The following is a 26,748-nucleotide window of genomic DNA, read 5'->3' on the forward strand; positions in this document are numbered from 1 at the left end:
GGACTTCCTACATGCCAGGTAGCACGTGACAAATACTGAGTCACTGAATCCTGGGGTAGGTCCTATTTTTGGCCCCATTTTACAGGTGAGGAGACTAAGGCACAGAGAGATTACTTAATCTGCCCTAAGCCACAGGGAAGGTATGCAGACACAAATGAATGTATTAGTTCCATTTTTCTGAGACATACATGTTAAGACCCTTCTGCATTTAATTTGGTTGTTTTCAAGCTGGTGAAATGCTGTTTAGGTAAGTCACACTCATAAAACAGTGCCTACAGGAGATTCAGAGGATTAAAAATGTAGTAGTTCATTAACAGTCAATAGCAGGTTTACTTAACTTTTTCTTCAAAGTGCTCTATTCAAAGATTAAAAAAAAAAACTAAATTTGTGCTTATTAGGTATGGAGAGTCATCCTCTTGGGGTCTTCCTTCTATAGTTGAATTTTTATTTTATTTTTATTTTTTGAGACAGAGTCTTGCTCTGTCCCCAGGCTGGAGTGCAGTGGCACTTCAACCCCTTCCTCCCAGGTTCAAGGGATTCTCCTGCCTCGGCCTCTAGAGTAGCTGGGGCTACAGGTGTGCGCCACCACGCCCAGCTAATTTTTGTATTTTTTGGTACAGATGGGGTTTTACCATGTTGGCCAGGCTGGTCTCAAACTCCTGATGTCACGTGATCTGCCCACCTTGGCCTCCCAAAGTGCTGGGATTACAGGCGTGAGCCACTGCACTCAGCCAAATTTTTATTTTTGAGATAAGGTCTTGATTTGCCACCTAGACTGGAGTGCAGCGGTGCAATCATGGCTCATTGCAGCCTCAACCTCCTGGGCTCAAGTGATCCTACCACCTCAGCCTCCCAAGTATCTAGGACTACAGGTATGTGCCACCACACCTGGATAATTTTTTTCATGTTTTGTAGGGATGGGGTCTCACCACATTGCCTGCATCATATAGTTATTTTTTTTTAGTTTATAAATGAGTACAAGCCAGAATTTTTAAAAATATAAAATGCTTTGTGAATTCTTTTTGTTAAGACCAGTTGCAAATCCAACACTGTTTGTCTTTTTCCCTTTCTTTCATGCCCTCCTTAAGCTCTCCCAGGCAGATAATAACCCAAATCTGGTTCCTTCTGCCCCAGATATAGCACCAGCCCATCCCCTCTTCTGTTCCTGAGGCCCCAGCCTACTCAGGAGTCCCCACCTGCAGCCTCCCCTTGACACTTCATCCCTCCCAACAGAGCCTGCCCCTGCCCCCATCAAACCTTCTGTGACTCCCCTCTGCTCACAAGAGGAGGCCTCTGGAGCTGGATGGGCTTCAGAATTTTGAATCTTTCAGATTTTAGAGAGGCAAATGGCTGGCGTACAGATTGTTACATAAACTCCCAGGAGGGCCTGGGGGAGCACCCCATGATCAAACCCACTAATATTTCTGCAGTTAAGACCATGACACACTTAAGGGGATTAAAAAAAAAAGTCCGCAAATAGCCTCACATTAGTTCAGGATGACTGCAGCGAAATGAGTTTGTGCTGAACCTAGAAAAGAACTTTCAGCTTCTAGAGATGTTTGGATTCCTGAATAACAGATGAGGTTCTGTGAAGCTGCATGGAGCCCAGTGTGTAGGCTGGGCTCCGGAAGCCCCTTCTGACCTGAGCCCACCCACCTCACAGCCTCGCTATCCCCCAAGGCTAATAATTTCTCAAATACACCAGGTACAACTAACTTCTGAACACACTCAGGCCATGGAGTACAATCCAGTCTCCCCTCCAATTCATGCACCTCAGATCTGAGCTAGCCTTTGCTCAGTCCAAAGCCTTCTGTGGTTCCTAATGCCCCAGTCCCATTTTTCCTGCCACTTCTTGCCCCTGTGTAAGCTCAGCCTCACCTACAACTCCAGGCAGACAACAGGCTGACCTGACCTTGTCTCGTCTGCCCAGCATGTTCTCTGCCTCTGTTCAGCCTGAAAAACCTCTCTTGGACCTTGAAGACCCCTCGCTCTCTGCGGGCCACCCTGTGGGGCTTCCACTGCACTGTTACAACAATTCTGATCCCTCATCAAAGTGAGAAGCCTTCAAGGGCAGGGCTCGATGACTGGATCCTCAGCCTTGCACCTTCCAGCCTGGCACCAAGCAGGGGCTTCTGGGACTCATTTTGGTTTTTGGGTTTTTTTTTTTCTTGTTGAGATGGGAGTCTCGCTCTGTCACCCAGGCCAGAGTGCAGTGGCACGATTTTGGCTTCCAGGTTCAAGCGATTCTCCTGCCTCAGCCTTCCGAGTAACTGGGATTACAGGCGTGCGCCACCAAGCCCAGCTAATTTTTGTGTTTTTAGTAGAGATGGGGTTTCACCATGTTGGCCAGGCTGGTCTCGAACTTCTGACCTCAAGTGATCCACCTGCCTCAGCCTCCCAGAGTGCTGGGATTACAGGCGTGAGCCACTGCACCGGGACTCACTTTGAATGAATGAATATGGACCCTAACACTTGTTCTCCCACCCCTGAGTTTTTGCACAAACTGCTCCTCCAGCCTTTTCTGATAAGCAGGCTTCACAGAGCCCTCTGTGACCTCCCAGGCAGGTCCTCCTTCCCTCATCTGGAGTACCCCAGCCCCTGCCCCGCTCCTCTCAGTAGTCTGCTGGCTCTGGGCTGGGACCACCTGTGTTCTCCGCTGGCAGGCCCCAGTCTGACTCCCCTCCAGATTCCTGGCATTGCCCAGCACAGGATAAGGAGCAGGGTTGGCGTGTGAGGCCTTACCTCCGGGAGGGCAGCCGCCGACGCATGCGGTGACAGTCCAGCACCCACTCCTTACGCACGATGCGGCCTCCCAGGCCTAGGACCTGGCTGTACTTGGGGGTGTTGGCAAAGGCACAGCTGGTGGGGGGCAGAAGTGAAGATGCCAGTTAGGTGTGATCTGAGGGGCAAAGGGGAATGAGACAGGGGAGACAGACAGAGAGAGAGAGAGACAGACAGACAGATCGTGAGATTGAGGTGGGAGAAACAAAAAGAGGTTGGAGACCAAGGGTGAGATGCAAAAATCAGAGAGAAGACAAAGGCTACAGAGTGCAGTGAGAAAGAAAGCGAGTGAGAGAGAGAGAAAGCATGCAGCATAGTGGACACAGAGAAAGCACAAGGTGGAGGAGACACAGGGAGCTGGGGGAGAAACTGCAGCGGCGCAGGGAGGGGGGCGCAAGCCTACATGAGGTGCGTGCTGTCCCGGGTCCAGTCTGGCCGATACTTGGCCCCAAGCTCTAGGGCCTTATCTCGCAGCTCGGAGCGGAAGGGGTTCTGGAAGCCACTCAGCACCACTACCACACCCTGAAGGATCTTCCCCAGCTCCTCTGGGCCAGCTCGGGGTCGTCTGGGCTCGGTGCCTTCTCCTCGGGGTTTGCCTGTCACTGCCCCCTGTGCTCGGGCAGGGACTGGGGCTGTGGCTGGGGTACGAGTTGGAGCTGGCACTGGAGAAGACAAAGAGTAGATTCGGTTAGCACCACTGGGGGTCAACCCCCAGCCCCTCCTCCCTCAGACCCAGCAGTCCAGGCCCCAGACCCTCCTCCCTCAGACCCAGCAATCCAGGCCCCAGCCCCTCCTCCCTCAGACCCAGGGGTCCAGGCCCCCAGCCCCTCCTCCCTCAGACCCAGGAGTCCAGGCCCCCAGCCCCTCCTCCCTCAGACCCAGGAGTCCAGGCCCCCAGCCCCTCCTCCCTCAGACCCAGGGATCCAGGCCCCCAACCCCTCCTCTCAGACCCAGGGGTCCAGGCTCCCAGCCCCTCCTCCCTCAGACCCAGGGGTTTAGGCCCTCAGCCCCTCCTCCCTCGGATTCAGGAATCCAGGCCCCCAGCCCCTCCTCCCTCAGACCCAGGGGTCCAGGCCCCCAGCCCTTCCTCCCTCAGATTCAGGACAGCAGGCTCCAGCCCCGCTTCCCCCAGGACACAGGAGCACAGGCCCCTGTGGAAACAAGGGATCTAGTTAGCTCACATTTAGGTCTCTTGGGAACAGATGGCGACAGCTGGGCTGGTGGTTTGCTGGGGGTCTTCTTTTCTTCTTGGTTCAAATCCAACTTCCTCTTCCCTTTGGGAGACTCCTGGGGCTGAGGGGATGGGGATGGATTGAGGCCTCCAGCTTCTCTCCTCCTCCACCCCACCAAAGTCTGATGATTTCACCTTGGAGGTGCTGCCTATGGCCCTGGAGACTGGAGAGGCTGAGGAGGCAGCACTAGAAGCCTGGAGGGTAGCAGCTGCATAGCTAGGTCCTGCCGGGTCGCTGGCTGTGACTATGAAGGGAGAAAGTGGATCCAGGATGAGAGGGCTGAGCCCCAAGACCCTTTCACTCCTATCTATGGGACACAGAGTATTGTTGCCAAAACCCACCAGTGATCCAGGAGTCCCAGCCTCCAGACCTCTCATCCCTCAGGACACAAGAGGCCAGGCCCACCTTCCTCCACCCTGAGACCCAGGAGTCCAGGACTCCACTACCCTCCTCCCTCAGACCCAGGAATCTGAGCCCCAGCCCCCTCTACCCTCAGACCCACGAGTCTAGGTCTCAACCCTACTCACTCAGGACCCACGTTGTCCGAGCTCACCTGGGGATGTCTTGTTGATCCGGCTGAAGAAGAGAGCCCCCGGCCTCAGAGAGCTGGCGCTCTCATCCTCCTCCTTCACACGGAACTGGCCAAGCTTGGTCACTGTCACCTTCTAAGGTCCCGCAAGGTCAGTATTATAGGTGGGCTGCTGGCGGGTGGGGGTGGAGAGGCAGGGAGAAGGCCATGGGGAGTAACAGGTACAGCTTACCTGGGACGGGGCCTCTGCCTCATCTTTGTCTGGGGGGCTATGAAACCGTACAAAACTCAAGCCAAAGGGGGAGTCCTGGGAAAGGAGGGGTAGGAGTCAGGGAGTCTGGCCCAAGGACAGAGGCCAGGGCCCAAGACCCTTTTCACTTAGGGAAACCTCTTCCTGGCTCCTTCCCTCTCATGAACACCCATGTTGAAGGAGGGGCCCTGGCGATGGTGATGACAATTATAGGATTAAGCTGTTATGACTGAGCCCTAACTCTGAGTCTGGCTCCAAGCCCTTTTCACGCATTAGCTCTTTGGGCAATTGGCAGAGTCTACTAGGTGTCCCAGCGAATCCACTGCCCTATGCACAAACTCCTGCCTGTGGAATGGGAGGGAGTGCTGCGTGCCACTTCCAGAACACAGAAGTGTTCCAGGCTCTCTCCTCTGCCAGCTGGATGCAGAGCCAGAAAATAGGAGAAGTCTGGGTCCCTGCACGACCTCATAAGGAGAAGCCAGCTGACAGGCTAAACACTCCCCAGGACAGTTACCTGGGCAAGAAGCACACCTTTAGTGTGTGGCATCATCACATACTCCAGTCTCACTGTTACCACAGCTTTTAGCATCCCTTAACCTACAGCAACCCTGTAAGGATCAGGCAATGGAGGCCCAGAGAGCGTAAGTCACTTGCCCAAGATCACACAGCTAAAAAGTGGTATAGCCAGGACGTGAACTCAGTAATCAGACGCCAGATCTCCTGATGTTAACTACTAGGCCCACTCTACTAGGCCACCTCTCTAACAAGTCAGTTCCCCTCCTCCGATTCCCCTCTGAGATGCTGCAGTTCACCCTTCCTAGATTCCCTCCGGGAGATGAAACTTCTCATTACAGGAAAGATCCCAAACCCATTTCAGGGAACGCAGGGACCCAGCCTCCCCATAATCCCATGGGACACCAGCTGTCTACTCCTCCCAGCCCTATGAGACTCAATATTGGCCCTTATTTCCCTCCTTGCCCAGGACCAAGGACTCTGCACCCTGGCTCCCACCCTAGGTACCTTGCTGTAGGGCTGGCTGCAAACAATTTTGACCCGGTCCCAGCGCTTCTCGGCGGCTGCCCGGACCAGCTTGTCAGGCCCAAACATGCGAACGCGGTTGGGGTTTGAGCCACTGCGGCTCTCGGAAGGGGACATGAAAGATGAGGTGACCAGAAGGACCTGGGTGGGAGAAGCCACAGTGCATGAGAACCAGGGCAGGTTGGCTTAGATGAGAGCTTCTAGGGGCTGGGGAAGAGGGCACAGGGCCCACATAGGGGACTGGGAGTCACTAGAATGTAGCTTGGGCCTAGATGTCTCCAGACCCTTTGTTTCTAGGCCTTGAGTCAGTCCTGCCCTGACACAGGCCCCAGAGGGATCTCTTTATCCTCCAGATGTGAGCGACCCTTATCTAAATTCTCCCATGGAGTCTTCCATATCTGGCAATACAGCGGGCTACATGTCCTAAGGAACTTTCCCGGCAGAGAATATTCAGTAAACTGGCACAATATTCAAACACCTTTTGGAAATGCACAGGTGAGTCAGCGGAAAGGCAAGGGGAATTACTAGAGGCTGGAAATGAGAAAACAGAATCCAGAGAGTCAGGCGAGCTGCACTAAGTATTAAGTGATTGTTTCTCAGCTCAAACCTACCCTCTACAACTCATCTCTGTGATCTGGGCCCGCACTTGGCAAACCACATTTCTGCTTCCCTAGCTGATCGTGACCAGGCTCTGCCAATAGGGGGGGCAAGAGAGAGAGTTTGCAAGGCTGCAGGAGGGAGGAAGGACCTGCTTCTCGTGCATTTGCAGATCCTGTGAGCATCACCCCCAGTTAAGCTTCTGCTGCTGCAGTGGTTCAGCCCCTCTCAGCAGCCGGTGGGGGAGGAAGCCCTCCTCCAACGATCTGAATTTCAGCTCCTGGAGGCCCACCTCCCAGTTTCCAAACATCTACGTTTCAATAATTCCTGCTCCTTTCTTTTGTTCCCCCAACCCTGGGAGTGGTAGCTACTCCCTGCGGTTGCTTCTCCCTCATATCTTAGTCTTCTAGTAACACCTAGTTACTGGTTCTTTCTATCAAATTATCTGTTAAAATAACTGGTGTGGTTTTAGTCTCCGGGCAAGGACCCTGACTGACCCGGCAGCACTCATGTTGGTAGTTTGTCGTGGTGCTGATCCCAGATAGCAAATAACTTGATTTTATTTATTATTATTATTTTTTTAAGAGACAGGGTCTTTCTCTGTCATCCAGGCTGGAGCGCAGTGGTGCGATCATAGCTCACTGCAGCCTCGACCTCTGGGACTCAAGTGATTCTCCCACCTTGGCCTCTGAGTAGCTGGGTCTAGAGATGCACGACACCACACCTGGCTAATTTTTTATTTTTTGTAGAGGCATGGTCTTGCTATGTTGCCCAGGCTGGTCCTGAACTCCTGGCCTCAAATGATCCTCTCACCTCAGCCTCCCAAAGCTATAGAAGTACAAGTGTAAGCCACCACACCCAGCTAGAACTTGATCTTTAAGGGTTATGCACGTGGTGGTGAAAGAGAACAAGAGAGAAAACCTAGGCTCCAAGCAAGGGAGAGTGGCATCTCAGAGATCCTCACCACACTGCATAGAACTGAGGACTTCCCAAAGGCAACACCCACACTAGTTACATGAAGGGGAAATAAGCCTGTGGAAAGAGTCCCTGGGAGGCCTGTCTGTCTTGGCCTTAGCTTGGGGGTACACCAAAGAAGAGGTGAAAATTCTTCTCTGGAGAACTCCTCACAAGTCTGTTCTCTCAAGGAATTTAGAGTAGCAATTCATGTTAGCAATCTGCATTGAAAAACCCAAGCTGAGGCCAGGCGTGGTGGCTCACGCCTGTAATCCCAGCACTTTGGGAGGCCAAGGCAGGCGGATCATTTGAGGTTAGGAGTTCAATACCAGCTTGGCCAACATGGTAAAACCCCATCTCTACTAAAAATACAAAACTTAAGCCGGGCATGGTGGCAGACGCCTGTTGTCCCAGCTACTCGGGAGGCTGAGGAACGAGAATTGCTTGAACCCAGGAGGCGGAGGTTGCAGTGAGCTGAGATCGCACCATTGCACTTAAGCCTGGTAGACAAGAGGCCAGGAGTTCAAGACCAGCCTAGCCAACATGGTGAAACACCGTCTTTACTAAAAATACAAAAATTAGTTGGACATGGTGGTAGGCACCTATAATCCCAGCTACTCGAGAGGCTGAGGCACAAGAATCGCTTGAACCCAGGAGTTGGAGGTGATGGTGAGCCGAGATTGTGCCACTGCATTCCAGCCTGGGTGACGGAGCAAGACTCTGCCAAAAAACAAAAAACGAAACAAAAAGACTGGGCACAGTGGCTCACGCCTGTAATCCCAGCACTTTGGGAGGCCAAAGCAGGCAAATCACGAGGTCAGGAGATCGAGACCATCCTGGCCAACATAGTGAAACCCCATCTCTACTAAAAATACAAAAAAATTAGCTGGGCATGGTGGCGCGTGCCTGTAGTCCCAGCTACTCGGGAGGCTGAGGCAGGAGAATCACTTGAACCCAGGAGGCGGAGGTTGCAGTGAGCCAAGATCACGCCACTGCACTCCAGCCTGGCAATAGAGCGAGACTCCGTCTCAAAAAAAAAAAAAAAAAAAGATGAATGCAGCCACTTTTGGTTGGGTATATTTTGTTACTGACTTAGTCTCTTTTCTAACTGACATGCTGTGAAATTATAAAATTGGACAATAAAGCCTTTTGCTGAGAAAAACAGAACATAACTATAGCTGTCTTTGTGCACAGCTGATTATGCAAAGGAAACAAGAAAGACAATTATACAGAAGGGAAGTTTTCTTCCTGACCTTGACTATACTTGTTTATAAAAGGCCTGATTTGGAGCTGACAGGGAAGCTGCATTTATCATCTGGTGACTAACATGGGAAAACCCTGTCCTACTAAATACAAAAAAAATAGCCATGCATGGTGGCACAGGCCTGTAATCCCAGCTACTTGGGAGGCTAAGATGGAGAATCGTTTGTACCTGGGAGGCGGAGGTTGCAGTGAGCCGAGATTGCACCACTGCACTCCAGCCTGGGCAACAAGAGCAAAATTCCATCTCAAAAAAAAAAAAAAAGGAAGGAGGGAGGGAAGGAGGGGAGGGAGAATGGAAGGAAGGAAGGCTCCTGTGACTTTGGGTTTGTGCCTTTGATGTTTTTGAAGAGTAGAGGTCAGTGATTTTTGTCAGATATCACTTATTTTACAAAATATCTGATGTTTCCTTGTGATTAATTTAGGTTGCACACTTTGGCCAGAATACCACAGAAGTGACGTGTAATATACAGTTTATTTTGTATATTGACTTCTCATCTTGTGACCTTCACTTACTAAACCTTGTAGTTTGTCTAGATCTCTTGGGATTTTCTGCATAGACAATCATGCCATCTGTGAAAAAAGATAGTTTTCTTTTTTCTTTTTCTCACCTTGTCACACTGACTAGTGCAAAGTTGGGCATGGTGGTGCAAGCCTGTAGTCCCAGCTACTTGAGGGGCTGTGGAAGGAGGATCACTTGAACCCGGGAGGACAAGGCTGCAGTGAGCTGAGATCGTGCCACTGCACTCCAGCCTGGGTGACAAAGTGAGACCTCGTTTCAAAAAAAAAGAGTAGGCCAGGTACACACAGCGGCTCACATGTGTAATCCTAGCACTTTGGGAGGCCGCAGCAGGTGGATCACCTGACCTCAGGAGTTCAAGACCAGCCTGGGCAACATAGTGAAACCCTATTTCTACAAAAAATATTTAAAAATTAGCCGGGCATGGTGGCTCCCACTAGCTACTTGGGGGGCTGAGGCGGGAGGATCACTTGAGCCCAGGAGGCAGAGGTTGCAGTGAGCTGAGATCATGCCACTGTACTCCAACCTGAGCAACAGAGTGAGACCCCCATCTCAAATAAATAAATAAATACATAAATACATAAATAAATAATATGGTTAAAAAAAGAGACAGTTTGGTATTGGCATAAAGAAAAATATACATATCAATGGAACAGAGAAGAGAGTACAGAAATAAACCCATACATATGGTTAATTAATTCTCAACAAGGAGTCAAAATGATTCAATGAGAAAAGGCAAGTCTTTTTTTTTTTCAAAGTATTTTCAGCCAGGTGCAGTGGCTCAGGTCTGTAATCCCAATACTTTGGGAGGCCAAGGTGGGAGGATCACTTTAAGCTCAGGAGTTCAAGACCAGCCAGGCAATGTAGTGAAACCCCATTTCTACAAAAAATTTTTTAAAAAATTAGCCGGGTATGGCGGCTCACACCTATAGTCCCAGCTACTTAGGAGGCTGAGGCTGGAGAATCCCTTGAGTCTGGGAAGCGGAGGTTGCAGTGAGCCAAGATCATGCCACTGCACTCCAGCCTGGCCAACAGAGTGAGACTCTGTCTTAAAATAAATAAAATAAATAAATAAGCATTGTCAACAAACATATAAAAAAGATACAGAAAAGGGCCGGGTGCGGTGGCTCACACCTGTAATCCCAGCACTTTGGGAGGCTAAGGCGGGCGGATCACAAGGTCAGGAGATCGAGACCATCCTGGCTAACACAGTGAAACCCTGTCTCTACTAAAAATACAAAAAATTAGCCGGGCATGGTGGCACGTGCCTGTAGTCCCAGCTACTCGGGAGGCTGAGGCAGAATGGCGTGAACCCAGGAGGTGGAGCTTGCAGTGAGCTGAGATTGTGCCACTGCACTCCAGCCTGGGCAACAGAGTGAGACTCCATTTCAAAAAAAAAAAAAAAAAAAAGATACAGAAAAAATAAACCTTATCCCCTGCTTCACACAATACACAAAAATTCACTTGAGATGAAACAGAGATCTAAATGTAAAATCTAAAAATAGAAAGCTTCTAGAAGAAAACATAGGAGACAGGCAGAATAACAGCTCCTCAAAGATGTTTACATCCTAATCCCTGAACCTGGAAATGTGGCAGAAGGCACTTTGCAGATGTGATGAACTTGAAGATGTTGAAATGGGGGAGATGCCCCTGGATTATCCGGGTAGGCCAAGTGTCATCATAAGGGTCTTTATAAGAAAGGAGGGCTGGGTGTGGTGGCTCATGCCTGTAATCCTAGCACTTTGGGAGGCTGGGGTGGGTGGATCACTTGAGCCCAGGAGTTTGAGACCAGCCTGGGAAACACAGTGAAACCCTCTCTCTATAAAAAATAACAAAAGCTAGCCAGGAGTGGTGGTGTGCACCTGTAGCCCTGGCTACTTGGGAGGCTGAGGTGGGAGAATCACTTGAACCTCAGAGGCAGAAGTTGCAGTGAGCTGAGAACATGCCACTGTACTCCAGCCTGGGCAACGGAAATGAAACCCTGTCTCAAAAAAAAAAATGAACAAAAGAAAAAGAAGGCCAGGCACAGTGGCTCACGCCTGTAATCCCAGCACTTTGGGAGGCTGAGGCGGGCAGATGACGAGGTCAGGAGTTCGAGACCAGCCTGGCCGATATGGTGAAACCCCGTCTCTACTAAAGATACAAAAAAAAAAAGTTAGCCGGGCGTGGTGGTGGGCACCTGTAGTCCCAGCAACTCGGGAGGCTGAGGCAGAAGAATAGCTTGAACCCGGGAGGCAGAGGTTGCAAGGAGCTGAGATCGCGCCAGTGCACTCACTCCAGCCTGGACGACAGAGCGAGACTCCGTCTCAAAAAAAAAAAAGAAAAAGAAAAAAAGAAGGCAAGAGAGTCAGAGTTGGAGAAGTAACAATGGAAGTGGAAGCAGGCGTTAGAGTGACAGGAGTGCTGGCTTTGATGAAGGAAGGGTCACAAGGTGAGGAGGGCAGATGGACTCTAGAAGCTGAAATAGGCAAGGAAATGGATTCTCCCCTAGAGCCTCCAGAAGGAACAGGGCTCTGCCTACACCTAGATTTTAGCCCAGTGAGAGTGATTTCAGACTTCTGACCTCCAGAACAGTCGAATAATACATTTGTGTCATTTTAAGCCATGATCCAAACTTGCTCTCTTCCCTGATGTGCAGTTTACCGCCCTGTGTCTGCCTTCTGTCTCCTCCGTACACTGGGTGATCCTCCAGAGGGCAGCAATCAGGTGTGACTCACATCTGCCCCATGTCTTCCCAGCCCCAGCCCCTGGGGGAGACGGTGATGCGAGCACGAGGGGCAGAGGTCAGTATGGGATCCATCTCATAGCCCTGCTTACCTCATAGTCTTGCTCCCCAGCGCCTCCAGCTGAACTGCCCACCAGCACCTCCACGAAAGCTGAGCCATCATTCCCAATGTCCACACTGTGTATCTGCTCCTCCTTCTCCAACTGTGGGCAGAGAGAGAGGCCACTGTCAGTGCCTGCTCTGCCTCTGGGCTCACTGTGGGACCTCAGGATGAATCTCCTTTGGATCACCATGTCCCTGTAATGTCAATTCTGTGAGGGGGCACACCAGGGTTGAATGGTGCCATGTGTCCCCTCCATGCAGCACAGGGTATGGCACGGAGCAGAAACTCACAAAATAGTCACTGAATGAATGCATACGCGCCCACCTCACACACACCTGCTTCCCTGACCTCTCCAGACTCCACCAGGTCAGCTTATCACACGCTGCCATGGAGCTCTCCTTGGTAAGCACTTGCCAGAGTTATAACTTGATTCAAATCATCATGCAGACAAACAGCACATGTCACCCCTCACCCACAATCACAGAGGACTCCAGGAAACCTCCCTGAGGGCAGGGGCTTTGTCCGATCTTGCTCACCGCTGGTTCCTGGGTTTGAATCCCAGCTGTGCTGCACACTAGCTGTATGACCATACCAGTTAACCTTTTGGAGCCTCAGTTTTCTCATCTGTAAAATGGGAATGACCACCATATCTAGGATCATGCACATAAATAATGGCCACAGGGCATGGCGAAGAGTAGGCAATTAACTGCTGTCAGTCAGGAGGTATTATTAGTCAGTGCTAGACAACTATTTGTTGAAAGAAGAAAAGAGCTACCTATAGGAGGGCTCATCTCAAAGGATCTGCCATTCCTGTCTGACAGATGAAGATGCAGAAAGCCGTGCGGGTCATGCGGGCACGGGAGGCAGTTAGGTTGAGGCAAGTGTCCTGCCTTCCAGTTTGGGGCTCTTTTATTAGGATCCTAGAATGACGCATTATTACAACTCTCAAAGGTACCTGGGCCAGGTGCAGTGGCTCAAGCCTGTAAATCCAGCACTCTGCGAGGCCAAGGCAGTGGACCACTTGAGGCCAGCCTGGCCAACATGGCAAAACCCCTTCTCTACTAAAAATATAAAATATAGCCGGGCATGGTGACACATGCCTGTAGTCCCAGCTCTTCAAGAGGCTGAGGCACAAGAATCTCTTGAACCTAGGAGGCAGAGGTTGCAGTAAGCAGAGATCATGCCACTGCACTCCAGCCTGGGTGACAGAGCGAGACTCTGTCACACACACACAAAAAAAACCAAGGTACCTAGTCCACCCTACACTGCCCTCTCCCACCCCTGGTGATGACAGATGCTCCAATCTGCTCTGTTGCCTCCCTGTCAGATCATCTAGACATCACCTGCACACTGCTATCAACAGGAACACCACTGTATGGAAGGAGGGAGCCTGGACTTGGGGTGAGGTAGGCCTGGGCTCAAATACAGCAATGCCATTTCCAACCTGCACAACCTTGGGTGACGTATTCAACGTCTCTGTGAGGCAGTTTCCTCACATGCAAAAAGGGAAGATGGTCATAACAACCCTCCCTCCTTGGCCAGGCACAGTGGCTCACGTCTCTATAACCAACATTTTGGGAGGCTGAGGTGGGAGGATCACTTGAGGCTGGGAGTTCAAGACCAGCCTGGGCAACATAGCCAGACCTTGTCTCTACAAAAATTACAAAAATCAGCCAGGCATGTGGCACATACCTGTGGTCCCAGCTACTCAGGAGGCTGAGGAAGGAGGATCGCGTGAGCCTGGGGAGGTCAAGGCTGCAGTGAGTCATGTTCGCATCACTGTACTCTGGGCGACAGAGTGATGAGACCTTGTCTTCAAAAAAAAACTTACCCTCCCTCTGAAGGAAGTTGAGATGACACAGAATTAACAACTATAACCACAACTGCGGCCAACATCCGAGTGCGCTGAGCGCTCCTGGTGTGCCAGACTCCTGCTAATAATACATGTATCTACTCTCCTGCAATGGCTCTGCCAGGCAGTTGCTATAATTATCTCCATCTTACACATGAGCAAACGGAGGCAGGAAGTGGTTATGTAACTTCACAGCTGGTGGGTGGCAAAGCCGGACCGGAACCCAGGCAGGCTGGCGACAGTCCACGCGTGCTCCTCCATCACACCACTGACGTGCTAGAGGAGGAAGATGGTGCTGGAGGAAGGGCCTGCCTAAGGCTGAGGCCAGCAGACCTCCTGCTGACTCCCCTGCCTCCCCCACCATTCCCAGCCCTGGGCCCTGGGCAGTGTACAGTGCTGCCTGGGCTCATAAGACGTCCCAGTCTGGGCCAGGTGCGGTGGCTCACACCCGTAATACCAGCACTTTGGGAGGCTGAGACAGGTGAATCGCTTGAGGTCAGGAGTTTGAGACTAGCCTGGCCAACATGGTGAAACCCTGTCTCTACTAAAAATATGAAAATTAAAATTAGCCGGGCATGGTGGTGAGCGCCTGTAATCCCAGATACTGGGGAGGCTGAAGCAGGAGAATCACTTGAACCCGGGAGGCAGAGGTTGCAGTGAGCCGAGATTGTGCCACTGCACTCCAGCTTGGGCGATGGAGTGAGACTCTGTCTCAAAAACAACAACAACAACAACAACAAAAACAACAACAACAACAAGTCCCAGTCTGACTGCTCCCCGGGCCAGGCTTGGTGACTTTCCACCAGCCACAACGGCCTCCCTTCTGTGCCAAGAACAGTCTGGCTCCTTCCCACCTCAGGGCCTCTGCACCTGCCAATCCCCCTGCCTAGACCACTCTTCCCTCAAACATATCCATAGCTGGGTAAAAGTTTGCCTTCTGTGCTTCAGGTGCCCACTCAGATGTCACTTCAGACCATAAGTAACCTACCTCGCCCCCTACCTGGTGCCACTCTCTATCTCCCTACCCGACTTTACTTTTCTTCATGATTACCGTCTGGTGTTACACAGTTACATCTTTTTTGTTTGTATTTGTCTAGCATCTGTCTCTCCCGCCAGACTTTTAAGCTCCACAAGAGCAAGGACAGTACCGTCTGAGTTGTTCCCTACTGTGTCCCCAAGGCCAAGAACAGTGTCTGGTCCTTCCCAGCTCTGCTGATTTCCTGCTGTGTGATCCTGGAGCAAATGGTTTCATTTCACCCCTTGTGCCCCAGTTTTCGAACCTATGAAATGGGGACAATAACAACGTCTATCTCATAAAGTTGTTGAGAACATTCAAATCCATACCAAGAATGAGAAATAACATACCAAGTGCCTGGAATACTGCCTGGCACTGAGCAAACACTACATAAATGTCAGCTGCAAATATCATTAACACAGCAGGCCTCTACTGCATTCCCGATGGATGTACAGACAGACGCAGAACAGGCGCCCAGCAACCGTTTGCAGAAGTTACTACTCAAGAGTTACTAAGCAGTAACTCTGGCTCTGTCCTCCCTTACCAAGTGGCCCTGTTGAGCCCCTTCTCTGCTGCTTGCCTGGGTGTCCCATCTGTCACAAGAGGATCATCATGGCTAACATTTTCGGATTCTCACCATGTGCCAGGTGCTTGGTGTATGAGTTTCCTGTTACTGTTGTACAAATTAGCACAAACTTTGTGGCTGAAAACAACACAAATTTGGCCAGGCGCAGTGGCTCACGCCTGTAATCCCAGAACTTTGGGAGACCGAGGCAGGCGGATCACCTGAGGTCGGGAGTTCGAGACCAGCCTGACCAAAATGCAGAAACTCTGTCTCTACTAAAAATACAAAATTAGCCAGGCGTGGTGGTGCATGCCTGTAATCCCAGCTACTCAGGAGGCTGAGGCAGGAGAATTGCTTAAACCGGGGGGGCGGAGGTTGCAGTGAGCCGAGATCACACCACTGCACTCCAGCCTGGGCAAGAAGAGCGAAACTCCATCTCAAAAAAACAAAAAACAACAAAAAAGAAACCCCACACTAATTTAATATCTTACAGATCTGGAGGTCAAAAGTCTGAAACTGGGCCTTACAGGGCTAAAATCTAGATGCAGCAGGGCTGCATTCCTTCCTTCCGGGAGCACTAGAGGAGAACGTGTCTCCTTGCATCTTCGCCTTCTCGAGGCCACCTGCCTTCCTTGGCTCACAGTCCCTTCCTCGTCTTCAAAGCTGCTGAAAGCGCTGGCATCACTCCAGGCTCTGCTTGCATCTTCACAGCTCTGGTTCCAGCTCTCTTGCCTCCCTCTTTCCCTTATAAGGTCTCTGGGGGTTACGTGAGGCCCACCAGATAATCCAGGGCACTCTCCCCATCTCAAGATCCTTAATTTAATCAAACCCACAAAGCTCCTTTGGCCATTAAAATATTTCCAGGTTCTGGGGATGAGGACATGAACATCTTTTGAGCACCACTGTTCTGTCCACCACACTTGGCTAAGCATGGGCCGGGCATCACTGAAGCCTCAAAACCACTTTAAATAGAAGGGTCTGTTACGACTCCAGTTTCACAGATGGGGAAACTGAGGCTCAGACAGGTTTAATCAATAGCTTACATGGCACACAAGCTAATAACTAGCAGAGTACTTCGGACGCAACTGCCTGACTGCAAAGCACTGTCCAATACCACCACTGTTCTCAACTCCTTTCTTTCCATCCCTGAGTCAAACTCAACATCTTTACTCACCCACAATATTCAGCATAGCTCCTAAATGTGGTAGGATGGAGATGCTTGTATTTTAAATGAACAATTCCTACTGCATATATAACTATTTCTACTTTAAACAGGCACTCCCTGACATTTCTTCTTTGTATATAAAAAAAGTCCTGGCTAGGAGCACTGGCTCACGCCTGTAATCCCAGCACCGTGGGAGGTGGAGGCAGGAGAATCACTTGAGGCCAGGAGTTCGAGACCAGCCTGGCCAACATAGCAAAACCCTGTCTCTACCAAAAATAAAAAAAGTTAGCTGGGTGTGGTGACACGCACCTCAATAGTCCCAGCTACTCAGGAGGCTAAGGCACAAGAATTACTTGAACCTGGGAGGTGGAGGTTGCAGTGAGTTGAGATGAGCCACTACACCCCAGCCTGGGTGATAAAGTGAGACTCTGTCTCAAGAGAGAAAACAACAGGCTGGGCACAGTGGCTCACACCTGTAATCTCAGCACTTTGGGAGGCCAAGGCAGGCAGATCACTTGAGGCCAGGAGTTCGAGACCAGCATGACCAATATGGTGAAACCCTGTCTCTACTAAAAATATAAAAATTAGCCAGACATGGTGGCGTGCACCTGTAATCCCAGCTACACAGGAGGCTGAGGCCAGAGAATCACTTGAACCTGGGAGGCAGAAGTTGCAGCGAACCGAAATCATGCCACTGCACTCCAGCCTGGGTGACAGAGTGAGACTCCATCTAAAAAAAAAAAAAAAGTGGCTGGGCACGGTGGCTCAGGCCTGTAATCCTAGCACTTCGGGAGGCAGAGGTTGGCAGATCACAAGGTCAGGAGAGTTCAAGACCAGGCTGGCCAAGAGGGTGAAACCCCATCTCTAGTAAAAATACAAAAATTAACCAGGCATGGTGGCAGGCGCCTGTAATCCCAGCTACTCGGGAGGCTGAGGCAGAGAATTGCTTGAACCCAGGAGGTGGAGGTTGCAGTGAGCCAAGATCATGCCACTGCATTCCAGCCTGGGTGACAGAGCAAGACTCTGTCTCAAAAAAAAAAAAAAAAAAAAAAAGTAAATAAATACTTTTTAAGAATCTGATAAAAATGTTTATACATGGAGGCTGGGGTGGTGGCTCACGCCTGTAATCCCAACACTTTGGGAGGCCAAGGCAGGTGGATTTCTTGAGCCCAGGAGTTCAAGACCAACCTGGGCAACACGGCGAAACCCCGTCTCTACTAAAAACAGAAAAATTAGTTGGGCATGGTGGCATGCGCCTGTAGTCCCAGTTACTCAGGAGGCTGAGGCACGAGAATCACTTGAACCTGGGAAGCAGAGGTTGCAGTGAGCCGAGATTGCACCACTGCACTCCAGCCTGGGCAACAGAGCAAGACTCAATCTCAAAAAAAAAAAAAAAAAAAAGGTTTATATATACATGGTAACAACCCAATAAATGTCCATCAGTTGATGAATAGATAAACATTGTACAGTATATTTATGGAATATCATTCAGTTATTTAAAAAACTGAAGTTGTGATATATGCTACAACATGGATGAACCTCAGAAACATTATGCAAAGTGTAACAAGGTTAAGTGTAAAAGACCACATATACATTTATAAGTCCAGAATAAGCAAATCCAGAGAAGCAGAAAGTAGATCAGTGGTTGCCAAGGGCAACATTGGGGAGAGAATAAGAAGTGACTGCTTAATGGTTATGTGGTTTCTTTTTGGAGTGATGAAAATATTCTGAATTAGAGAATGGAGATGGTTGAAGAACATTGTCAATACGCTAAAAAAAAAAAAAAAAACCCTGAAATGTGCACTTTATTTATTTATTTATTTTTGTTTTTTGTTGAGACGGAGTCTCACTCTGTTGCCCAGGCTGGAGTGCAGTGGTGCAATCTCAGCTCACTGCAACCTCTGCCTTCCAGTTCAAGTGATTCTCTTGCCTCAGCCTCCCGAATAGCTGGGACTACAGGCACGCACCACCACCCCCGGCTAATTTTTGTATTTTCAGTAGAGATGGGGTTTCACCATGTTGGCCAGCCTAGTCTCGAATCCCTGACTTCAAGCAATCCACCCGCCTTGGCCTCCCAAAGTGCTGGGATTACAGGTGTGAGCTACCGCATCTGGCTGAAATGTGCACTTTAAATGGTTAAAACAGTAAATTTTATGTGAATTTTTCTCAAAATAAGAGATGAGTGCTCAGTATGTATCAGCTGTGAGGATAAGAGCACAAGATGACTATCACCGGTGGCCTGGGTTCGTGTGCATGCAGCTTTCTCAGGGAGACACAGTTCATGATATGAACTGTTCCTGAAACAAACATGGCACAGGAAGGCAAAGTTTCTGAGATATATTGCTAAAAAACTGTTCCACATCCATGAAATGCAATCTTTTCTTTTTTTTTTTTTTTTGAGACAGAGTCTTGCTCTGTCACCCAGGCTACAGTACAGTGGCACGATCTCGGCTCTCTGCAACCTCCGCCTCCCGGGTTCAAACAATTCTCCTGCCTCAGCCTCCCAGGTAGCTGGGATTACAGGTGCCCGCCACTGCACCTGGCTAATTTTTATATTTTTAGTAGAGACAGGGTTCCACCATCTTGGCCAGGCTGGTCTTGAACACCTGACCTCGTGATTCACCTGCCTCAGCCTCCCAAAGTGCTGGGATTACAGGCGTGAGCCACCGCGCCCGGCCATGAAATGCAATTGTATGCATCATTTAAAAGAATAAGGTAGGCTGCGCACGGCGTGGCTAACGCCTGTAATCCCAACACTTTGGGAGGCCAAGGCAGGAGGATCACTTGAGGTCAGGAATTCAAGACCAGCCTGGCTAACATGGGGAAACCCCATCTCTACCAAAAATACAAAAATTAGCCAAGCCTGGTGGCATGTGCCCGTAATCCCAGCTACTAGGGAGATTGAGGCAGGAGAATCACTTGAAGCTGGGAGGGGGAGGTTGGAGTGAGCCACGATCGCACTACTACACTCCAGCCTGAGTGACATAGCGAGATTCTGTCTCAAAGTAAGTAAGTAAGTAAGTAAGTAAATAAATAAATAAATAAGGTAGAACTTCATGCAGTGTGCATCTCCAAAATACACTGTTACTTGAAAAAAAACACACAAGGGAACAGTGTATATACTATGAATTTTTTAAAAAGGGATGGAGGCGGTAGGTATATATGCTTGTATGTGTACAGAATGACCCAGGAAGACCACCCAAAAAAACTGCTAATGGTGGTTGCATCAGGAGAGAAGAATGAGGGAGCAGGAGTTGGGGAGGAAGCAGGGAGGGATGGAAAGGGTGAGGGGAGATTTTCTTTTTAGTGTATACCCTTTTGCACCTTTTGAATTTTGCACTATATGCATATAATACCCATTCAGAAAGCAAATATAATAAAACCCCAATGGCCAGGTCTTTGTGGCTCTGTCTGTAATCCCTGTAATCCCAGCTACTCAGGAAGCTGCCTCCAAAAAGCTTAAAAAAAAAAAAAAAAAAAAATTAGTTGGGTGTGGTGGTGTGCACCTATAGTCCTAGCTACTCAGGAGGCCAAGTTGGGGGATCACCTGAGATCAACAGTTCAAGACCAGCCTTGGCAACATAGTGAGACTCCGTTTAAAAAAAAAAATCAAATATAAATAAATAAAACCATAATAGTTATCTCAATACAACAGAATACTATACAGAAATGACAATAGGCCAGGTGCAGTGGTTCATGTCTGTAATCCCAAGGATTTAAGAAGCTGAGGCAGGAGGAATGCTTGAGTCCAGGAGTTCAAGACCAGCCTAGACAACACAGTGAGACCCCATCTCTGCAAAAAAAATACAAAAATTAGACTGGTGAACTGGCACATGCCTGTAGTCCCAACTACTGAGGAGGCTGAGGTGGGAGGATCGCTTGAGCCCGGGAGGTCGAGCCTGTAGTGAGCTGAGATGGTGCCACTGCACTCCAGCCTGGGCGACATAGTGAGACCCTGTCTCAAAAAAAAAAAAAAAAAAAAGACAATAGGAGTCGAGCACAGTGGCTCATGCCTGTAATCCCAGCACTTTGGGAGGCCAAGACAGGTGGATCACTAGAGGTCAGGAGTTCGAGACCAGCCTGACCAACATGGTGAAAACCTGTCTCTACTAAATACAAAAAATTAGCCAGGCGTGGTGGTGCATGCCTGTAATCCCAGCTACTTGGGAGGCTGAGGCAAGAGAACCACTTGAACCTGGGAGGCGGAGGTTGCAGTGAGCCGAGATTGTGCCATTGCACTCCAGCCAGGACAACAAGACGAAACTCCGTCTCAGAAAAAAAAAAAAAATCACAATAAATCATCTACAGCTACACTCAACGACATAGATGAAATGAACAAACATAACAAGGGAAGCCAGATAAGAAAAGTTTATACCACACGATTCCATTTTATATGCAATTCAAAATCAGGCAAAATGAATCCATGCTGTTAACAATCAGGACAGTGGTTACCCTTGCAGGGGTACTGACAGAAAGAACCTGAGGGAACTGCTGGGGGCTAGGCATGTTCTGTGCTGCATCTGGGTGTGGAGTACACAGGGCTGCAGTTTGCGAAGAGTCACTGAGCTGTACTCTTACTTACACCTTCACTTCACTCTATGTATGTTACACATCAAAAAACAGTAAAAACAAATTTAAGGCACCACAGTGGCGAACTGAGTGATTAGAAAACCAATAACAATCAAAAATGACCATAGGCCCTATTGCTGATGAACATTTCTTCTAAAAATGACACACCTCCAGTGACACACCAGAGTTATATCTGGGTCTTGTCCAAGCCACCCCTCCAGCCCAGGAGTAGTTAGCAAAGAGGTTGGCATTTCCCTCTGGGAGCAGGTGATGAACAGACAACAGAGCCTGCTGTGGCTACTGCAAACAACCAGGTGTGTGGGGCTGTCATAAGCAGATGGCTAAGCCCCATGTGGTAAGATTGAGATGTTGCATAACAATGATTAGAGGAGAAAATGCAGGGTAGTAGAAGAACCCACAGATGTGGCCAGGTGCAGTGGCTCATGCCTGTAATGCCAGCACTTTGGGGGGCCAAGACAGGAGGACTGCTTGAGCTCAGGAGTCCAAGACCAGGCTGGGCAACATAGTGAGACCCCATCTCTACGAAAAATTTTTAAAATTAGCTGGGCCTGGCGGCACACGCCTGTAGTCCCAGCTATCTGGGAGGCTGAGGTGGGAGGATTGCCTGAGCCCAGGAGGTTGAGGCTACAGTGAGCCATGACTTTGCAACTGCACTCCAACCTGGGCAAGAGAGTGAGACCCTGTCTCAAAACATAACGTAACAACCCAGAGATAAGCCTACTGCCTTGGTGGCCAGAAATGTCTGCCTTATCAGTTACGTCAAAAGAATCAAAATTAGCATTTGATGAATCCAGAGTAACCCCACAAATTAGTCATTGCCAGATGCAATCAGTCATTCCAAAGGGTCTCTGACATGGAGTAAGTTAACAAAACAACTGCTGCAATGCTGGTCTCCCACTCCTGTGTGTGGCCCCTGCAGTTGACTGTCAACATGGAGCCAGCAGGATCCTGTGAAGGCCTAAGGCAGATCCTGTCCCTCCTCTGCTCGGAGCCCTCCGGTGGCTCCTATCTCACCTGGAGTAAAAGCTCAAGTCCTTTCAATGGCTTTCCAGGCCTTAAGTGGTTTTTTAGGGGTTCCCAGTCCCACCCTGTTACCTCATCTCCTACCTCTCTCCCCCTGGCTGACTCCACCCCAGCCATACTGGCCTCCTTGCTGTCACAAGCCAGCTTCAGAGTCTTTTCCCTAGATACATACATAGTTCATGTTGCTCAAATGTCCCCTTTTCAGGGAGGCCTTCCCGGACCCTACTATTTAAATAAAAATCCTTGCCACTGCTCCAGCTCCAGCTGGGGCACTCTCATTCCCCTTCATTAAGTTCCTCCATGGCACTCATCATCCAACATATGTTTCACTGACTCATTTGTCAGTCTTTCCCTACTAACGTGAAAGCTCCACAAGACTGAATTTCTTTCGTTTTTAAGAGACAGCATCTCATTCTGTTGCCCAGGCTGGAGCGCAATGGTGCGATCATAGCTCACTACAGCCTTGATCTTCCAGGCTCAAGTGATCCTCCCGCCTCAGCCTCTGGAGTAGCTGGGACCACAGGCATAGGCCACCACGCTTGGCAGATTTTTGTATTTTTAGTAGAGATGAAGTTTCCCTGTGTTGCCCAAGCTGGTCTCGAACTGCCAGGCCTTGGCCTCCCAAAGTGCTGGGATTATAGGCGTGAGCTTACTGCACCCCACTGAGAGTGAATATTTTTTGTCTTCTGCTGTGTACTGCTGTATTAAAACAGTGCTTGGCCTACAGAAGGCACTTAATAAATACTTGACTAAATAAATGAGTGAATGAACAAATAAATCCATCATCTACTCCCGAGTCTATAGGTTCTTTCTCTGCACTGACAACTTCCACACATTCTGTCTTCAGCTCCACATGTGATCCCCAACTGCCTCCTGGATGCCACCCCTTGAATGTCCCAAAGTCACATCAAACCTGGACATCCCAACTGAAACACATCACCTCCCCAAGCTGCTCCCTCTGGGGTTTACCATGTTGGTGACAGCTGCAATACTCCCTCAGTCTCTCCCAGGCCAGAGACAGGTTCTGTCTCTTCTGCCTCCAGTCACTCTGTTTCCACAGCAACTGGGGTAACAGAATGAAATGTGATTTCCCTGGAGTCACTTGATCATAAGAGAGCCCAGTGGAATCATCACCCACTAAGTAATAAAAACACAAATCCCTCCCTCTACACAAACACCTACATGTTGACAGAGCACTTGTGCAGACATTATGTCACCGAATTTTCACAACTCCGGGCTTGGATGTCATTATTCCCAATGGACACATGAGAAAACAGGTTAGAGAAATGAAACAATTTGCTTGAGGTCACCGATTAAGAAGAGCTGGGGGCTTGAATCTAGATCTCAAGACTAAAACTGTCAGCAATCTGTATCTATCACAGTTTAAAAGACTGAGGTCAGGTGCAGTGGCTCATGCCTGTAATCACAACATTTTGGGAGGCCAAGGTGGGTGGATCACTTAAATTAGCATTTGGTGCTCATTTGCCTTGAACTCCTGAGGTCAGGAGTTCAAGACCAGCCTAGCCAACATGGCGAAACTCGGTCTCTATTATAAAAACAAAAATTAGCCGGGCATGTAAATTCCAACTACTCAGAAGGCTGAGGCATGAGAATCATTTGAACCTGGGAAGTGGAGGCCATTAGTTGACAGGCACTAAACATTGACATCAATTGGGGTGGACCAGATGATGTTACAGTAACAAAGGAGTCCCTAATCTCAGTGGTTTAAAACAACCAAGTTGTATTAACTTACACTGTAATAATGCTGTGTAACAAATCATCCTAAAACTGAGATCTTTTCTTTTTTTTTTTTTTTTGAGATACAGTCTCACTCTGTCTCGCAGGTTGGAGTGCAGTGAAACCATCACAGTTCACTGCAGCTTCAACCTTATGGGCTCAATCAATCCTCCCCACTCAGCCTCCCTGGTAGCTGGGACTACAGGCATACGCCACCACGCCCAGCTATTTTTTGTATTTTTTCGTAGAGATAGGGTTTCCCCATGTTACCCAGGCTGGTCTCAAACTCCTGGGTTCAAGCGATCCACCCACCTCGACCTCCCAACATGAAAACTGAGACTTATACCAACAAGCATTCTTATAAGAGTCTGTGGGATGGCTGCTTTGGCTGCAGTTTGGGAGGATTCAGGTCTCTTCCATGAGATTCCACAGTTTTCTGGGATTAGCAGTAACCTGGCAAATGTTCTCATGGCATATCATGGGAGCACAAAAGCCAAGTGCATTTAAGGCCCTTGCTGAAGTTAGATGTGCTGAAATTCCATTAAGTAAATCATATGGTCAAACTCATCAATGGAGCAGGGAAATATACTCCCCCTCCAGTGGGAGGGAGAGGAGTGGATATTTGCTGAATGACTGCCCATTCACAAAAGGTTAATTTTTCTGTCACCCTAGCACTATCCACAGAGTGTTCTGCTCCTTATAGTCATAAAGCAGCCCCCAGGCCAGGAACAATGGTTCATGCCTGTCATCCGAGCACTTTGGGAGGCTGAAGCAGGAGGAACGCTTGAGCCCAGGAGTTTGAGACCAGCCTGGCAACATGGTGGAAACCCCATCTCTAAAAAAATACAAAAAAAACTAGCCAGGCATGGTGGTGCACACCTGCAGTCCCAGCTACTCAGGAGGCTGAGGTGGGAGGATCGCTTGAGCCCAGGAGGTAGAGGCTGCAGTGAGCCAAGCCAAGATCATGCCACTGCACTACAGCCTGGGAACAGAGTGAGACTCTGTCTCAACAGATAAATAAAAGATTGACTGTCAGGCAAATTGTATAACTTCTTTGGGCCTCAGTTTCCTCATCTGTAAAAGTGGGGATAACAGAGCCTGCCTCTTGGGGTTTTTTATGAGGACTCAATGAGCTAATCCATGTGAGTGAGGTGTGTAGAGCAGTGACTGACAGGTAACGTTGAATAATGCTAGCTCTCATTATTATTATTTTATTTTTTATATTTTGGGGGTCTCACTCTGGTGCCCAGGCTGGAGTGCAGTGGCACAATCTCAGCTCACTGCAGCCTCCATCTTCTGGGCTCAAGCAATTCTCTCACCTCAGACTCCCCAGTAGCTGGGATTGCAGGTGCACACCACCATACTCAGCTAATCTATAAAATTTTGGTAGAGATGACATCTTACTGTATTGCCCAGGCTGGTCTCAAACTCCTGGGCTCATGCAATACTCCAGCTTCGGCCTCCCAAAGTGATGGGATTACAGGTGTGAACCACCATACCTGGCTATTATTCTTTAAAAAAAATTATTTATTTTAATAAAAATAGAGACAGGGTCTTGATATGTTGCCCAGGCTGGTCTGGAACTCCTGAGCTCAAGCAATCCTCCCATCTCAGGCTCTGAAAGTGCTGGGTTTACAGGCATGAGCCACGGCATCCGGCCAGTTTCCCCTTCTTTAAAGTGGAGTTGATTGGCTTAGACGACCTTCCTGGACACCTTCCAGCCCTGAGCCCACTGGCTGCAGGAGGCAGAGTACGTGGCAATGATTCATTTTGTTCCAGCTGAGGAAACTGGAACCCAGAAAGCAGATGCCACCTGCCCAGGACCACACACTGATTCCTGTGGTCATCCTGGACTTAATCCTTGGGTCTCCTTTCCTCTCTGCTGAGGGGCACAGGGATTATGCTGCCCATTTTCCAAGTAAGGAAGCTGAGGCCCAGCAAAGAAAGTGACTAAACCCACTGCCAGTTGGCTCAGGAGCAGAATCTGGAACCCCGGACTCCAGACTCCTAGTGAGGAGGAGGTGGGGTGGCAGGATCACCTGTAGGACCACAGAGATGGTCTTCTCGCCTGCCTTGGCTGCCCGCCATTTTCGGTAAGTGTCTGCCTTGAGAAGATTTTCTGCACAGTGAGTCTGGAAACAACAGTGGGAGAGGAGAATTAGGGCACAGAGATGACAGCTAGGCCTCCAGCTCTCAGATGATTCCTTTGAGTCCTCCCAAGGCCTCTACGACCCCCAGATTTAAGCTCTCCCGTTAATCCCCCGACACTCTGCCTGGAGTTTCCCCTACAACACTTTCCCGTGGAAGTTCACCTATGGGCTCTCCAAGAAAGCTTCCCTATTCCTCCTTTTCTCTCCGGAAGTTCCCTAGACGCCGGAACGTCCCTAATTCAACATCTCTCCACAATTCACTTTTAGCCTCCTGGAAATCCCCCCATGACTCTCCTTAGACTTCCAAGAGAACCCCAAAAGCTCTTTTAAGAGCTATCCTCATTAATTCCCTCACGTCTTCCAACCTCCCCCATGCAGGTCCCTCACCGAGTCCTGGCTGCTGCAGGACACGACATGGCGGAGGCGGATCTCCGGCATGTCAACGTCGTGGGCTTCGCCTGGCCAGAAGGATGAGGTAGAGTACGGGGTCCGAGGGGCAGGGAGGGTGGGAGGGGGCGGGGTGCGCCCTGCGCTGGCTAAAGTGCGCAAGCGCGCGAGGCTCGGGCCTTTCAAACCCCGGCGCGCCGGCGCCGGCGTCGACACTGCGCAAGCCCAGTCGCGCCTCTCCAGAGCGGGAAGAGCGCTGCGTTCCTTAGCAACGA

At 49.6% G+C, this 26,748-nt stretch overlaps 1 protein-coding gene across 4 annotated transcripts in view; it reads right to left on the reverse strand.

Annotated features, from left to right (window-relative positions):
- Nucleotides 1-26,602, reverse strand: part of XRCC1 (X-ray repair cross complementing 1) — a 32,094-nt gene extending 5,492 nt beyond the window's left edge. Inside the window, exons 1-10 of one of the 4 annotated variants that reach the window (XM_016936080.4) lie at nt 26,474-26,602; nt 25,976-26,068; nt 11,979-12,089; nt 5,813-5,971; nt 4,775-4,849; nt 4,567-4,678; nt 4,148-4,257; nt 3,963-4,074; nt 3,185-3,443; nt 2,743-2,859 (exon numbers count right to left, since the gene is read on the reverse strand). In XM_016936080.4, coding sequence (XP_016791569.1) covers nt 2,743-2,859; nt 3,185-3,443; nt 3,963-4,074; nt 4,148-4,257; nt 4,567-4,678; nt 4,775-4,849; nt 5,813-5,971; nt 11,979-12,089; nt 25,976-26,068; nt 26,474-26,524 — 1,199 coding nt within the window. In that variant the 5' untranslated portion in view covers nt 26,525-26,602. Of the gene's footprint in view, nt 1-2,742; nt 2,860-3,184; nt 3,444-3,962; nt 4,075-4,147; nt 4,258-4,566; nt 4,679-4,774; nt 4,850-5,812; nt 5,972-11,978; nt 12,090-23,168; nt 23,263-25,975; nt 26,069-26,473 lie in introns of those variants that run through there. The other 3 variants (XM_016936077.4, XM_016936076.4, XM_016936078.4) reach the window with 3 other exon arrangements.
- Nucleotides 26,603-26,748: the final 146 nt, after the last annotated feature.

This window comes from Pan troglodytes, chromosome 20, assembly GCF_028858775.2.
Source record: "Pan troglodytes isolate AG18354 chromosome 20, NHGRI_mPanTro3-v2.0_pri, whole genome shotgun sequence".
Taxonomy (NCBI): Eukaryota; Metazoa; Chordata; class Mammalia; order Primates; family Hominidae; genus Pan; species Pan troglodytes.